This window comes from Monodelphis domestica, chromosome 1 (assembly GCF_027887165.1).
Source record: "Monodelphis domestica isolate mMonDom1 chromosome 1, mMonDom1.pri, whole genome shotgun sequence".
NCBI classification, from domain to species: Eukaryota; Metazoa; Chordata; class Mammalia; order Didelphimorphia; family Didelphidae; genus Monodelphis; species Monodelphis domestica.
Genome location: NC_077227.1, coordinates 581,533,322 through 581,548,610, shown reverse-complemented (window position 1 = coordinate 581,548,610; position 15,289 = coordinate 581,533,322). Strand labels below are relative to the sequence as shown.

Below are 15,289 nucleotides of genomic sequence, written 5' to 3'. Positions count from 1 at the left end.
TACCATCAAAAATAAGGAGAAATATCAAGATTTAGAATTTGATAAATGCAAGGTATTTGGGAGAGATGCAATTTTGTATAATAAAGACAAACATCCCTTTAAGCAGATTCAAGGAGAAAGCATGCTCTTTGCAAGGGCTTGCTCTATTCTATATATGTCTTTTGGAGTCACCAGGGCAAATCCAGATTCTCTGAGCATGAGAAATCAAACAATTGCAGGACTGAAGTTTCTATTCTAGCCAAAACAGTAAGACCCCTAAGCTGTTCCACTGAGCTTTCAGCCTTACTGATTGGTTCTGGTGGGATCCAAACTTTCATTTCATCTATAGGTGTCATCTTGACTATAAAACCTCTCCAGAGTCTTTATGTATAGTAGATTGCCCCAATTCTGTAGTTCTTTACCCCGAGCCTTGGCTTGGATGGCCTCAAGTTATTTAAGGATCAGCAGATGAAAAACTCTTAAACATTTATATCTTCAAAAGCCCAGAAACTATTCCCTGATTCCCTAAAGCAGAGCAGGTTTCAGAGTCAGTCATAATCCAAGGAAGAGCCTAAAGTAGAATTCAGATTCATATTTCTCTGCTTGTGAACACTGGAGACACAGTAACACAGAATCTCAGGAGCTAAAAAGAGGCTATTAGTCCAATCCCTACCTGAGCAGGAATGTATCCTACCACAATAAGAAGTCATCATCCAGCCCCAGTCTGAAGGTTTATAGTGATTGAGAATTCTCCTTCCTGAAATTGCCAATCCCACTTTTGGCCAGATATAACTGTTAGGAAGTTGTTTTTGTTTTTAATTGAGCTGAAATCTGCTTTTTTTTAAAACTTCTACTCATGGGTCCTCATTCTGCCCTCTGGGATCAAGCAAAATATGTATAATCCCAATTCCTATTGATAGTCTTTTAAATACTAGAAAACAGTTGTCACATCTTTCCTAAATCTCTTCTCTGGCTAAACATCCTCAAGCTCTTCAACTAACTGATCTTCCTATGGCACAGTTTGAAGTGACATATATTTGTCAAGGGGGAGCAGGCCAGCTGCAAGTGCTGACTGACCAAATTATACAGGATGTCAAATGAACAGGAGACTGTGGCTATGTAATTCCAGCCAGAGCCACCCAATGCTAATTGCAGGCTATTTCAAAGGAAACTGTTATTTACTCTTTTCACATGCTAGGGTGATAGACAGTATATGCACAGCAGGGTTCCAGGGCAGGATTTTCTAGAGAGTTCCTCCTCCTCTCTCCTTTCCCCCATTATTCATTTGGCCCTTAATAGGGGAGGGCCCTGTCACTTGGGAAAATGACTAAATGCAAAGCACTGCTTTATACATGCTACTTGAATAATACTTTATAGCTGATTATATTCCCCCAGGGATATCTGTCCAGACAGGAAAGAAGGACTTGAAATTCTAGAGATTCTGGCCATGAACATCCAGCTGGGTTCAAACATGAGAAAACTTTAGAGCAGCGATTTATACATTTATTTTTTTGAAATAGCCTTTGAATAATAAGGGGCACCTTAAGCTCCTATGAGTTCTTAGCACCCAAAGAGATATACTGCAAAGACCATTTTCCACATGGATAGTGCTGTTTAAAAAAAAAGTTCTTTGTGTGAGGGTACACATACTATTGTGATGGCAGCCCCAGTTTGGATTTTCCAGGATAGTATAATTTGAAAGAGGCCCTGAAGAAGAAATATCTTTTGCCCAACTATAAGTAATGATTTTTAATTTGTAAAATATGGCCACTGTAATTATATTGGCAGGTGCTGAAGGAATATAGTTTGGAAATATTAAGTCAGGAGTTGGTTTGCTTCCTGCATTGGGCCCATATCAGCAAATTTTACTTTCTCATCCTTATACCAGAAAGTGTATAGGAGAGCAGACAAGAAATAGGGAGCAGGTATCTTCAAGAGCATTTGCTTAAACTTGCAAAAAAAGCCAAGACTGGGGTCTTTGAATTCATCAGCCCCTATAGGCAACTAAACTGGATCAGAAGTTGATGAAAGTGAAGTCAGAGTATCCCCATGGCTAAAGGTGGGGCTTCATCAAGTTCCACTCCAGGGACCAAGAGGCAGCTTGCCGAAGTGGAAAACATTTTGGATTTGGAGTCAGAAGATCCAGGTTTGAATGCTAACTCTTCAACTTAATATTAGATAGTATTTAAATAGTGCTTTATACCAGCTAGCATTTTTTGTTCCGTTTGTTGTTGTTTAGTCTTTTCAGTCATGTCCAACTCTTCTGTGACCTAATTTGGGGTTTTCTTGACAAAGATACTTGGAATAGTTTGCAATTTCCTTCTCCTGCTCATCTTACAGATGAGGAAACAGAGGCAAACGGGGTAAATTACTTGCTCAGAGTCACACAGCTAATATCTGGGGCTCCATTTGAACTTGGACCTTCCTGACACCAGGCGCTGGACTCTACAGTGCAACTTGGCTGCCCTCCAGCTATCATAAACATAGTGCTTTAAGGTTTGCAAAAAACTTTACATTACCTAGCATTTATATAGTGCTTTAACGTTTGAAAAACATTTTTACAGCTCATTTTATCCTTACAACAGCCCTGGGAAGTAAGTGCCATTATCCTCATTTTACAAGTGCGGCAACCAAGGCACACAGAAGTGTCCGAGTCACACAACTAGTGTCTGAAGTAGGGTCTGAACTCCGGTATTCCTGACTCCAAGAGCATGCCTCCACCTGATTTAATCCCTAAGTGACTGCCTCCGCCTCCAAGTCGTACTTCTCTTCCCTGGCCCTCGACTTCGTCATCTATAAAATGGGGAGAGGAAGGCGGTGACTTTGTACGATGTTACGACTAATCCCTTTATTTTCGCCGTTAGAACAGAGGCTCCGTTCCCCAGGTCGTTCAAGGCGACAGCCTGGACTCCGGCGAGGTACTTTTGCACTACGTCCCGGCAGAGAATGGCCCAAAGAATGTCTGGGGGCAGAAGGCGCCTTGGAGACCCGAGAGTCGGGAGACAGAGACCAGAAAGGGGCCCTGGGACACTGAGGGGAGTCAAGCGTGGAAAGGGCTTTAGGGGTCCTCAAGCCAATCCCTCCCCCTCCTTTTACAGTTGAGGAAACTGAGGCCCAGAGACTTGCAGGAGGCGACAGAGGAGTCGGAAGGGGGCGGTGGGCTTGCAGACCCCTGTCCCAGAGGATAGGAATCCGAGTTGGGGGAGTCAGGAGAGGCCCTGGGAGAGGAGTAAGAGGGGAGAGAGTTAGGGGCAGTGGGATAGGGTGGCATCTAAAGCTGTCCCTTTAGCGCTCAGTACCTGTCCGAGCTCCCTCCCCGGGCAGCCGCTGCCACTCCGCTCAGCACAGCACGTTTCCTCCTTCCGGGTCCGTCGCCGACCGGAGACGTCATCAGGAGGCGCGGGGGGCAGAATTCCTGTGTCTCCCTCTCTCCCAGAGCCTTCCCTGCCCCGCCCCCACCCGGCTTCTGCAACTGGCAGCAGTCACCCGCCCCGATTAGCCACGAGGGGGCGCGATCCCCTCGGTCCCATCCGTCCCCCTCGAGGAGCGGAGCTGGGGCTGGAGGGGAGGGAGGAGACAGAGAGCCTTGGGGAATGAATGAATGAAAGGACGGAATTTTATTGGGGAGGGTGGACAGGGAAAAAAATTATCCTGGGAAGTTGTTGAAGATGGGAGAGAAGAAGGAGGGTATTACCCTTGACCTGTTGCCCTAGCCCAACTCTCCCCATTTCACAGACGTGGAAACTGAGGTCCAGGCTATTTCTCAAATAGAAATCATCAGGTCCTTACATTTCACAGATAGAAAAGCAGAGGACCTTGGACAGGAAATAGGAAAGAATGGGAAATATTATGTGAATTGGATTGGAGAGGCAGCCTTACCCCAACATGCTGGGTTCACAGGACCATAGGATTTAGAACGGGGAGGGATATTAGAAATCATCTAATGTGCAGTGGATAGAGTGCCAGGCCCCTTGTTCTGAGTTCAAATCCAGCCTGAGAAACTTACCAGCTGTGTGACCCTGGGAGAGTCACTTTACCCTGTTTGCCTCCGTTTCCTCATCTGTAAGATGAGCTGGAGAAGAAAATGACAGACCCCTCCAGTATCTTTGCCAAGAAAACCCTAAATGGGGTAATGAAAAGTTGAACAGGTCTGAAATGACAACAAGCTTATGCCAAGCACTGCATTCAAATTTCACAACAACTTTCAGAGATAGATGCTACTATTATCCCCATTTACAGCTGAAGAAACCATGGCAGAAAGAGTCTAAGTAACTTGCCCAGGGTCATATCTGAGGCAGAATTGGAATTCAGGTCTGACTCCAGTCTTAGGCCTCTATCCACAGTACCACCTAAGTGCCTCTGCTTACCACCAGTACAACTTTGTAAATCATTTCACTTCCCTGGGCCTCAGATTCCTAATCAATTTTTTAAAAAGAGTTTGGGCTAGATGATCTCTGAGGACCTTTTTCCAACTCAAACTGGCCAGGGGGCTCAGGCCAAATCATCTTAACCTCTCAGGACCCTAGTCAGTTTTTGAAACCCATCAATTCCAGAGTAATTGCTCATCTGCATGGGAAGGAGTTATCACCCTGGGAGGTCCCTTCATTGATGAAAACACTTGTCCAAGAGACAAAGAGGATAATAATTCTTGTTCTATCAGCCTTACCAAAATGATTTGAGGAAAGAACTTGGTAAACTTTCAAGTGCTGTAGAAATGGGTGTTATTTCCCTGAGAACACCAAATATGGTGAGGGGAAGGGACTTTTTTTTTTTAAGGAGATGGAGAAATGGAACCTAACAGAGAGTGCACATGGTCTTGGGATCAGTAGACATGGGTTTGATTCCTGACTTAGCCACTTAACAACTTTGTGTTGAAGTGGAAACCACTTGACTTTTCTGAGACTATTTTCTCATTTGTACAATGAGGGTTCCTCCCCAAGACCCCTACCTCCACCTGCAACATTCTTCCATCTAAAGAGGAAGAGAAAGAAGCACTGCCAAAGGAGAAGAGACTGGAGTTTGCTCCTTGAAAATCTTCTGGGGTTTTAGACTGTGGGCAAGTTTGCCAGTAGGACAATGGAAGAAACGTTCTACTATTATTATCATCTCCATTTAATCATGAAGAAACTGAGGCAAAATGAGGTTATGTGACTTGCCCAGGGTCACACAGCTAGTGTCAGAGATGGATTTCAAGTATAGGTTTTTCCTTCCTGTCCTGCTATTCTTAACTAGTGGTTATCTAGCCTCCATTTGAAGATCTCTTATGATGGTCTTCAAGGTACCTTATTGTACTGCTGGGCAGCTCTGTTTATTAAGAAGGGCTGTTTTGTATGTAGAGCTGAAATCTATATCACTGCAATCATCTCCAGCCATCTGTTATCTTCAATCTGGTCATCACCTCCACCCTCTCCCTTCCTGCTGGAAAACTGGGCTCTACCCCTGAAGCCTCCCTTGACCTTTGGCTTTATTTTGCTCAATTCTAAGTTTCTATAGCACTCCCAGACCCCTCTAGCCATGCCATCACAAGCATATTCCTCTCTCTGTACTCTTTCCTTTTCAGGATCTCCTTTCATTCCCCATCAGAATATAAGACTCCAGAGGGCAAAGACAGTTTAGCATGCTTTTTATTTGTACCTCCATTGTTTAGCATTGTTCCTGATACAAAGAAAGCACTTTATAAATGTTCCATTTATTTTTTAAGTCCTTACCTTCCATCTTAAAATCAATATTGTGTTTTGGTTCCAAGGCAAAAGAGCAGTAAGGGTCATGCATTTAGTGTTTATAAATGTAGCTATGCCTAGGTATCGCTATCCATCTATCTACCCATTATTCCTAGTTCTTTCCCCTGCAGCCTAGCAAAACAAATTTAATCTTTCTTCCACATGATGGCTCTATAGATATGTTTCCCCTAAACCTTCTCTAGGTTTGGTATCCCCAGTTTCTTGAACATACATACAATACATCTTCTATTCCCTTCTCTATTCAGCTCTGCCTCCCATGCCTCTCAGTGTCCTTCCTACAACAGGGCATCCAAAGCTCAAGCACAAGTACTCCTGATGTGGTCTGATGAGGGCAGGGTACTATCACTTCTCCCATCCTCAGTTACAGTCAATGGCTGTAAGTGGGAAGATGGATCTAATTAAAGTCTTATTTAAGTCTCTGGCTTCATAAATATTTTGTTATGGTCAAGATTCAGAATTGGAGAGGAGAAGAAAAATGGAAATAAATTACCATGTCTGTGGATGCTAAAGAGAGATTACCTAGGAAGATGAGGAGTAAGCCTAGGTCAGAGCCATATGGGAAACACCCCTTATCCTGGTGGAAGAAATCAAGGCAGATGACCCAGAAGAAGAGACTGAGAGGTGGCTCAGTGGATAGAGCACCAGACTTGGAGTCTGGAGGACCTGGGTTCAAATTTGACATTTCCCAGCTATGGGCTTAACCCTTTTTGCCTGGCTCTTACCCTTCTGTCTTAGAATTGTTACTGAGACAGAAAGTGTTTAAAAAAACATGCACACACACAGAGAACTAGCAGTTCTACAAAAGCCAAGAGAAAAGGGAACATTCAGAAAGAGTAGAGTGTCCCACAGAGTCCAAGAAGTGAAGAGAGGTAAGATGGATGGAGGCTGATAAAAGGGCACTGGCATTAGCAATGAGGAGATCATTGATAACCTTGGAGAGAACAGTTTTAGAGAAAGCATTTTCAGGATCATTTGTTTAGGAAATTGAGAATGGTGGCTGTGGTATCCCTTCTTACTCCACTCCAGGGAGATGAGTGACCTCTCCATTTAGCAAGGTTCAGAGTCTCCGGACCTGAGCTCCAATTTTAACTTTATGCTTCCTGACTGGATATAAGGATATCCAGGTATGCAGGCCACTTGATGGAGGGAGGGAGGTCAGTTTCCCATCTGTAAAAACAGGGAGTTAGATTGGGGTGACCCTGAGGTCCCTTCCCACTTTGAATCTGTGAATGAGATCCTATAATCCTTAGAGGGAATGTTACATCATAAAATGGCCAAATCAGATTCCAGAATAGGCTTTCAAAGCCACCCTAGTTAGTTCTTACTCACTGGTCGTTGGGTCTGTAGAAATAAAGTTGTCAGAAACTTCAGAAAGAGAAGACTTTTTTATTTTATTTTATTATTTCATCCCCTGCTGGGGCGAGGTGATTTCCTTTCCACTTAATGGAAAGATGTGTAGTATGGTGTAATACAAAGAACATTGGGCTGAAAGTCAGGGAAATTGGGTTCCAGAGGAAGTTCTGACATTAATTAGCTGTGTGGCCTGAGGCAAACCACTCACTCTCCCTCCACCTCAGTTTCCTTGTCTGCAAAGAGAAGGAATTGGACTAGATGACTTTTACACTTGCACTATCCTTGATAGGAAAAGTTTCGGGACCATGAACTCATCCTAATGGAATCGCTCACCAAGAAGAGAGTCACTTCTTCTGGGGAGGGACAGATTGAGGGGAGGGTTTCTGTTGTAAATCCCACCATGGAGGCCTTTCATGTCACTTAAAAAAAAAAATCAGGCCCCAAGCAGCCTTAATGTTTGTCAGGCCACATTTTACTGTTCCTAAATAAGTGTGCAGGGTGTGGGAGATGAAATATGGCAGGTATTTGATTTAAAAAGCCAGCACAGATTTAATGTCCTGATAAAATGTATTAAATCTTTTAAGGTTTTAATGAATCTAGTATGTGTTTCATAAATCAAGGAACTCTGCGAAGCTGACTCCCAGTTTAATAAGAGTAAACTAGGAAATTGCTCTGAGCAGAAGCAAAATACATTTATATCACATTGAAAAGTAATAGATTTTTAAGCAGTGGGGTCTTTCTGGGCTTTCTGAGTGCTTTGCTTATTACGCAGCCCCGGCTGCTTCAAATATTAAACCACAGGCAAACACATGCTTAACTGTATAAAGATGTGAAACGGTACAAAAGTAAATATTATTTGTAAGAGCCGGGAAAACAAAGCCAGTACTTCGCCAGTCTCCAACCTGAGCCTGGCTGCATTTCTGAACTCTTCGGGACTGAATTTAACAGCGCTGAAGGGGGAGGGATTTGATTTTTTTTTTTTTAAGAAAAAGATGATGATGATAATGAATTAATTAACCATTATTATTCCCTCTCTGCCCCAAACTCTTTCCCTTCCCCCTCATTCTGAAGGACTCCCTTCACCCCCTCTCACCCCTTCACTGTCTGATCGAAGCGGTGAGTGTATAAAAATCCTTTTCGACTTTTATTGGCCGCCTTTGGAATGGGCTCGTTAGGGCTGCGCTGCTTGCCTGTAGTCAGTCAGACTGGCCAGAAGGGGAGTCCAGGAGCCTTTCCTTGCTTCTAAATCCAAGGAGAAGGGGCTTCCCTTGGGTCTCGCTCCTCTCTTCGCAGTTTTTGAATCCGCCTCCCAAGTCACTTCTCTCTCCTACCCTGCCTGGCTTCCCTGGTCAGGCTCCCCAGCTCCCGGCGGGGGCGAGGTGGCCGGGGGCACGGAGACCTTTGCTCCTGGGCCTTTGTTCTCAGGTGCCACCGCGGCCCGCGTGGCCGAGGAGGTGGCCTTGGGTCGTCTGTGAGGGGGTGGGAGTGGGGTGAGGGGCTCCGGCATTCTTGCGCACAAAAGCTGGCAGGGCTCGTGAGCTCTGCAGGGGAGGGAGCGGGGGCCCATAAAGCTCACTGTGGAGAAGCCTGTCCAACCTCATTAGCTGTCACGGGCAACAATACTGATCTGGCAATAAAGGCGATTCCAAACCTGTTGGTCATTAATCACCCGCCTGACAGTTTCGAATGGCGCTGGAAAAACCTCATCCCTTTCCGCCACCCCCGCCCCTCCTCCTGCCCAGGCGCTAACGTTTAGAGTTACCTCCGTGTGTGCGCGGTCGTGTGGGTTTCGGAGCTGTTGTGCGGTTCCCCTGGGCCCTCCCATCCCCCATGGGCCTGAGAGGGATGGGGGCGGGGGTGGGTGGGAGTGGCGTGCCCGGCCTGGCACTCAATAGGGGGACTTTGGAAGCGCGGGAGCTGGGCTCGGCCATGGGAACAGCAGCCTCCTTGTGGTATCGATCCGGCCACTTTGAGGGTGAGAGGTCTGGTCCAGATCGGGAGCTCCTTGGGAGCCAGACGCTTGTCATTTTTATCTCCCTCCCTCCCCCCCCCCCCCCCCCCAGTAACTTGATACATAATAAACTCCGAATCCCTTTCCTGGGCCTCAGTTTCCTCCTCTGTAAAAAGAGGATCATGAACTAGAAGATCTCAAAGGGCCTTCCCAGCTTTCAGTCGTATGATTCTAATAAATATTTATTGAACTGAAGAGCTAGATAACTTAGGGTAACTTTCCCCCCTTAGGTATATTGTTTGGATCCCAGTTAGTCTGATTCCCATTCTACCCCTTCCTTTTCTCAAGATCTCTCTGCTGTAGGGCTACCTTGGGCCAGTGTCCAGAGAACTGCGTTTGAAGTCAGAAAATAACTGGGTTCATGCAGTGACTTCTATTTGCTACCTATGTGACAATAGCCAAGTGAGGAATTTATTCTCTTTTGGCCTCAATGTCCTTATCTGTAAAATGAGAAAAGTTGGATAAAATAATCTCAAAGTTCCTTTCCAAAATTATCTTCTACCCTTCTTTCCCCACCCCCATCCCCCACCCCCCAATTTGCCTCCCCCCTCACCCCCCAAGCAGAAAGGGATTCAAAGAATGACCTCAAACTTCAACTCTTGTAGATTCCTTTACTGCCCCGGCAGAACCAAGAAGCAGGCGGTTTATTTTCAGAGCTCCCTTCCTTTCCTTTCTACACTTCTTTCTTTTTCTCCTCTTTAGTCATCGATTACCTTTTCCTGCTTTTTGGAAAGAGAAACTCCTCTATTAGAACTACTCAAGAGAAAGGTTGGATTATCAATCATTTACCTGAGAGTATGAATTTAAATCAAAGAATGACATCCCCTAAGGAAACCTCAATGATAGAATTTCAGGATCTGTAAATGAGGTGAGGAGGTGATTTTGGGTGGTTGAGACGGGAAGGAGTTCTTTTCCAGATATTCCCTGAAACCATGCTATCAATCCACAGGGAAGGCAATCCAGGGTATAAAAACAATCACAATTATTGAGTTGGATCCCATTTTAGAATGAGGTGCTTCCTTCTTAGTTACCTATCATTATCACCCCTGTTTAAAGATGAAAACGTGTAGGTTCAGAGAGATTGTCGCTTAATCAGAGTTACATGACTCCATGTGTCAGGAGGGTAGACATAGGACTAATAATAGTAATTTTTATTTATATAACACACAAAGGCTAATGCAACAACCTAATAAGAGAGGGAATATACCACTCTTCTGATCTTACAGAGGAGGGAACTGGCGAGGAGGTTGTGACTTGCCCAAGATACATAACTTTTATGTATCTGAGCTAGTATTTGAACTCGTCTCCCTAGACAGTCAGTCCAGTTCCCTTTCCACAAAGGCCGTTTGGTTTTGTTTTGGGTATTCTTTTTTGCCTGGACCTGTTTTTTGGTTAAAGTATCCACAGTCTTAGCCGACATCAGCTTCAGGTCCTCTCTTTCTTAGTACCTCCTTGGGGCACTCTGATTAACTTTCTCTTCTCTATTATTGTTGATCATGTCTTGCATACAGATACGAAGGGTTTCATCACGCAGGATCATTGTAGTGATAGCCTGTGACCTGGTTAGTTGGGGTTTATCTCTCTTTTATAGTTAAGAGCCCAGGGAAGGGAGGTAGATCAAACTGGGATGAGAATTCATAGCCTCTTGCATTTTCATGGAGTTTCTTAATTTTCTAATACCTCCTAGAAATAAAGGATCTACTTTTATCCCATTTTGTAGGAGATGAAGGGAGGAAGGGCAGGGGAAACTCAGCCAGGAATTTCTGAATCAGCCTTGCAGGTGGTATTCACATGGTGCCCCCTCTGCTCAGACAGTTGTCCATATGGTGGGAGGAATTAGAGAGTGGATGGAATGCTGATGGGTTGGGAGGGAAAGAAATCTTAACACAACCTTGTAGGCAGGATCCAGAAAAGAAAAGAAAAAGTTCTCCAGCTCATGAAAAATGGTTTTGACCTTATCTACATTTACAAAAGGTGCATCTTGTTCTTCTTAGCCTTGGTGATGTTCTCTTTTTCATATTCCCTATATGATTAGGTGAAACAAACACAAGCATCAGTTTGCATCTGATCTGAGCAAACACAAATTCCTGTGAAATTCAAATTTAAAGAAAATAAAGAGGGGCAACCAGGTGGCTCAGGGGATAGAGAGGCAGGCCTAAAGATGGGAGGTCTAGGATTCAAATTTGACCCTAGACACTTCCTAGCTTTGTGACCCTGGGCAAGTCACTTAACCTCTATTGTCTAGCCCTTACTACTCTTCTGCCTTGAAACCAACACACAGTATTGATTCTAAGACCGAAGCTAAGGGCTTAAAAAAGAAAAGAAGATTTTGTCTAGGCCTCTGGCCTAGGCACATGTTTCTTACTTGTATATTCTTTAATCTTTAACCTTTAATAAACCTCTAAAAAATATAATAAAAAAAAAAGAAAAGAAGAGAAGAGGGGGAAAAAAGATAAAAGAAAAAAGAAAAGAGAGGGGAAGGGTATATTTAAATAGTTTTTTCTTCTCAATTTATTTTCCGATTCATTTAAACTTTGGTATCTCTTTAATATCCTTTAACACAATCTGTTGATTTTTAAAACCTCAGAGTTGGAAAGGGTTTTCCCATCTAGGCTACCCATATATAAAAAGGACTCTCTCCCCTTGAATATCTCCAGCAAGTGGTTGCTGAGTCTTTACTTGAAGCCTTCCAGTGATGGAGAGCTCATTATCTCCTGAGGCAGCTTATTCTACCTTTATAGTACTTCCTTATATCAAACCTCAATCTACTGCAATTTTTACTCATTGCTCCTAGTTCAGACTTTCCCGGACAAGCAGAATCAGCCTCATCTTTCTTTCACACGATATTCCCTGAAATATATAAAGATGGCAAGCATTTTCCACCCTCTCCTTCCGTCCTTTCCTTCCTCACAGTTTTCTCTTCTCTTGGTTAAATATCCCCAGCTCCAATGATCCTCCGTTGAACTGATCTCAGTTTGTGTCAATGATTTTCCTCCCCTTAAAGACTTAGGATGCTCTCATAGGATCACTAATTGTAGAGTTAGGAGTGAGATCTTCTAGTCCACCTCTTCATTTTACTGATTGAGGACTCTCAAGTTCAGAAAGGATCTGTGATAGTTCATGTTTAAAAAGCTTATACAAGTGGCAGAACTGGGATTTGAACTCAGATCATTTGACTTTAAGTCAAAATTTTTCTTTTATCAAGTCATTTCACTACTTCATACTATGCCATGCTACCTTTCCTCTCTATTTTAAAAAACTCTTCCCTTCTCTCTTAGAATCAATACTAAGTACTCATTCTAGGGTGGAAGACTGGTAAGCTTTAGGCAATAGGGGTTAAGAGACTTGCCTGGGGTCACAAAGCTAAGAAGGGTCTAAGGCCAAAATGGAACCTAGGACTTCCTGTTTCTAGTCCTGGCTCTCTATCAACGGAGCCTCTCTATTTATTGCTAGACTGTTTTGGAGCCAATGCATTTCAGAAATGATTGTTAAATTTTCAGCCTAAGTGCTTACACCTTAAAATCAGCAAATGCTACAAATCAGGGCTTGATTTGTAATTTTGGTAATTGTTTAGACTTAAAAGAGTATGTTGGAGAAAATATTAATGATGCAGATTAAACTTAAAAATTTGTTATGCATACATTTTCTCCCCCCAGAGAGCAGGTTGTTAAATATTTATCAGCATATCCCTACTGATTAGTCTATTAACAAGTATGTATTAACTGTCTTAGTGTCATTATCTACATGGCATTGTGCTAGACTGGGCACTTTGAACATACATGAAACAATAGAGAACAATATCCCCAAATATCTAATTAAGTGCTTAATTATTTGGCACAAGCTATAAGTGCTATGAAGTTATAATTTGTGTGGAATAATTTAGCACAGGATCAGCTGCCTGAAAGAGAATGCAATATTGTAGAAAGAGGACTAGAAACCCAGATTGAAATCTTGGCTGTCACTTACTAACCGTGCACCTTGGGCAGAGTTTCTAGGTCTTATGTGTGATATGGACACAATTGCATTTGCACCCTGGACCTGTACTGTGTGCCATGAAGGGCAGGATGGAACAGTCGGACGGAGGGCCTGCCTGGCATTGGAAGACCTGGGCTTATGTCTTGAGTCTGATGTGTGCTAATGGTTGACCACAGACAAGATATTTGACTTCAATGCCATAAGCACGTCTCTGAGATTGTAGGTTGTGTTACAAAGGGATTTCCCATTCATTTCAGTGGAAGAAGTTTCCATATCACCCCCCACCCTGAAGAAAACTTGGGTCCAGATGAAAACAAAACATCCCCAGGTTGTTGTAAGGTTCCAGCAAAATAATGTACATAAAATGCTTTGTGAATCTTGAAGAACTATCTAATAATAATAAAATATTTCTATCACACTTGCTACGTGTGAGGCACTTTGCTAAGCACTTTATAATTATTATGTCATTTGATTCTCACAATAACCTTGGGAGGTAGTGCTATTATTGTTCCCATTTTACAGCTGAGGAAATTGAGGCAGAGAGTAAGTGACTTGTCCCAGGGCCACATAGCTAGTGAGTGTCTGAGACTAGATATGAACTCATGTCTAATTCTAGGTTTCACATTTCATCTATTGTGTCACCTGGTTGTCAATAAAAATGATAATTATGGTAATAGCTCATACTTATATAGCCCTCATTCCCCTCCCAATTTTTTCTTCTAGAGCTGCATTTCACTTATCATATGATTTAAAAAAAAAAACTCTTGGGGGCAGTTGGGTAGCTCAGTGGATTGAGAGCCAAGCCTAGAGATGGGAGGTCCTGGGTTCAAATCTGGCCTCAGACACCTCCTAGCTGTGTGACCCTGGGCAAGTCACTTGACCCCCATTGCCTAGCCCTTACCACTCTTCTGCCTTGGAACCAATACACAGTATTGACTCCAAGACGGAAGGTAAGGGTTTAATAAAAAAAATTTTTTTTAATTAAAAAAACAACTCTTACTTTTCATCTTAGAATTAATATCAAGTATTGGTTCCAAGGTAGAAGGGTGATAAAACCTAGGCAATTAGGGTTAAGTGACTTGCTCAGGTTCACACAATTAGTTAAGTGTCTGAGTTCAAATTTGAACCCAGGACCTTTAAAACTATGAGAGGTGGCTCAGGTCAGCTACTACAAGTTTTTCAGAGCCCTTAAGTCAGGCAGAACCACCTCTGCTTACTTTAGAGATTCTTTGCAGTTTTGTTAGCTCCTGTGCTCATGAACTGGGATATTTAACTACTGAGGGGCTAACTGGCTGGAATACTCTGAGACTATGGGAACAGAACAGCCTTGCAGTAAGTAATAAAGGCCCTCACTGTAGTTTCTCTTGTCTCTGTCTGTCTGTCTCTGTGTTTTTTTCTCTCTTTCTCTCCCCTTTCCTTCCTTCCTTCCTTCCTTCCTTCCTTCCTTCCTTCCTTCCTTCCTTCCTTCCTTCCTTCCTTCCTTCCTTCCTTCCTTCCTTCCTTCCTTCCTTCCTTCCTTCCTTCCTTCCTTCCTTCCTTCCTTCCTTCCTCCCTCCCTCCCTCCCTCCCTCCCTCCCTCCCTTCCTTCCTTCCTTCCTTCCTTCCTTCCTTCCTTCCTTCCTTCCTTCCTTCCTTCCTTCCTTCCTTCCTTCCTTCCTTCCTCCCTCCCTCCCTCCCTCCCTTCCTTCTTCTTTCTCTCTTAGTAACAACTTCAAGACAGAAGGGCAAGGGGTAGGTAATTGGGATTTTTACTTCCTTCAGGTCACACAGCTAGAAAGTGTCTGAGACTACATTTAAACCCAGGTCCTCCTAACTCCAGGCTTGGCTCTCTATGTACTATACCACCTATTTGCCTCCCTGTCTCTTTATTTCTTAACCATTATTCTCTCTTGTATTCTTTCATATTAGCTTTTCTGAAATTCATGTGTGGAAATTGGGCTGTTCAGCTTATATTCACTCAACTATCTTGACAGAAGTCTTGGGGTTTTCTTTTTAAATCTATACATTTGCAAAACTGATACCCCTTCATCCAATTATACTATTCCTCCCACCATTATCTCCTTTCCCCTTTCCTGCTCCCAATCCTCATTGTCAAATGTAACATGGACCAAACCATGAGCATGGAGAAGAATGATGACAGTGTGGTAGAACCTCTTCAGATGAAGAGGATGCAGAAAAATTTGGAAAACAGACAGGCCACATCCTGTACTTAGAGACAAACAATAGACAA

General features: G+C 43.4%; 1 protein-coding gene across 3 annotated transcripts in view; it reads right to left on the bottom strand.

Annotated features, from left to right (window-relative positions):
* Positions 1–8,917, bottom strand: part of ERLIN2 (ER lipid raft associated 2) — a 35,803-nt gene extending 26,886 nt beyond the window's left edge. Inside the window, exon 1 of one of the 3 annotated variants that reach the window (XM_007476337.2) lies at positions 8,836–8,917. In XM_007476337.2, the coding sequence (XP_007476399.2) occupies positions 8,836–8,898 (63 nt within the window). In that variant the 5' untranslated portion in view covers positions 8,899–8,917. Of the gene's footprint in view, positions 1–3,278; positions 3,420–8,835 lie in introns of those variants that run through there. The other 2 variants (XM_001381807.3, XM_056813508.1) reach the window with 2 other exon arrangements.
* Positions 8,918–15,289: the final 6,372 nt, after the last annotated feature.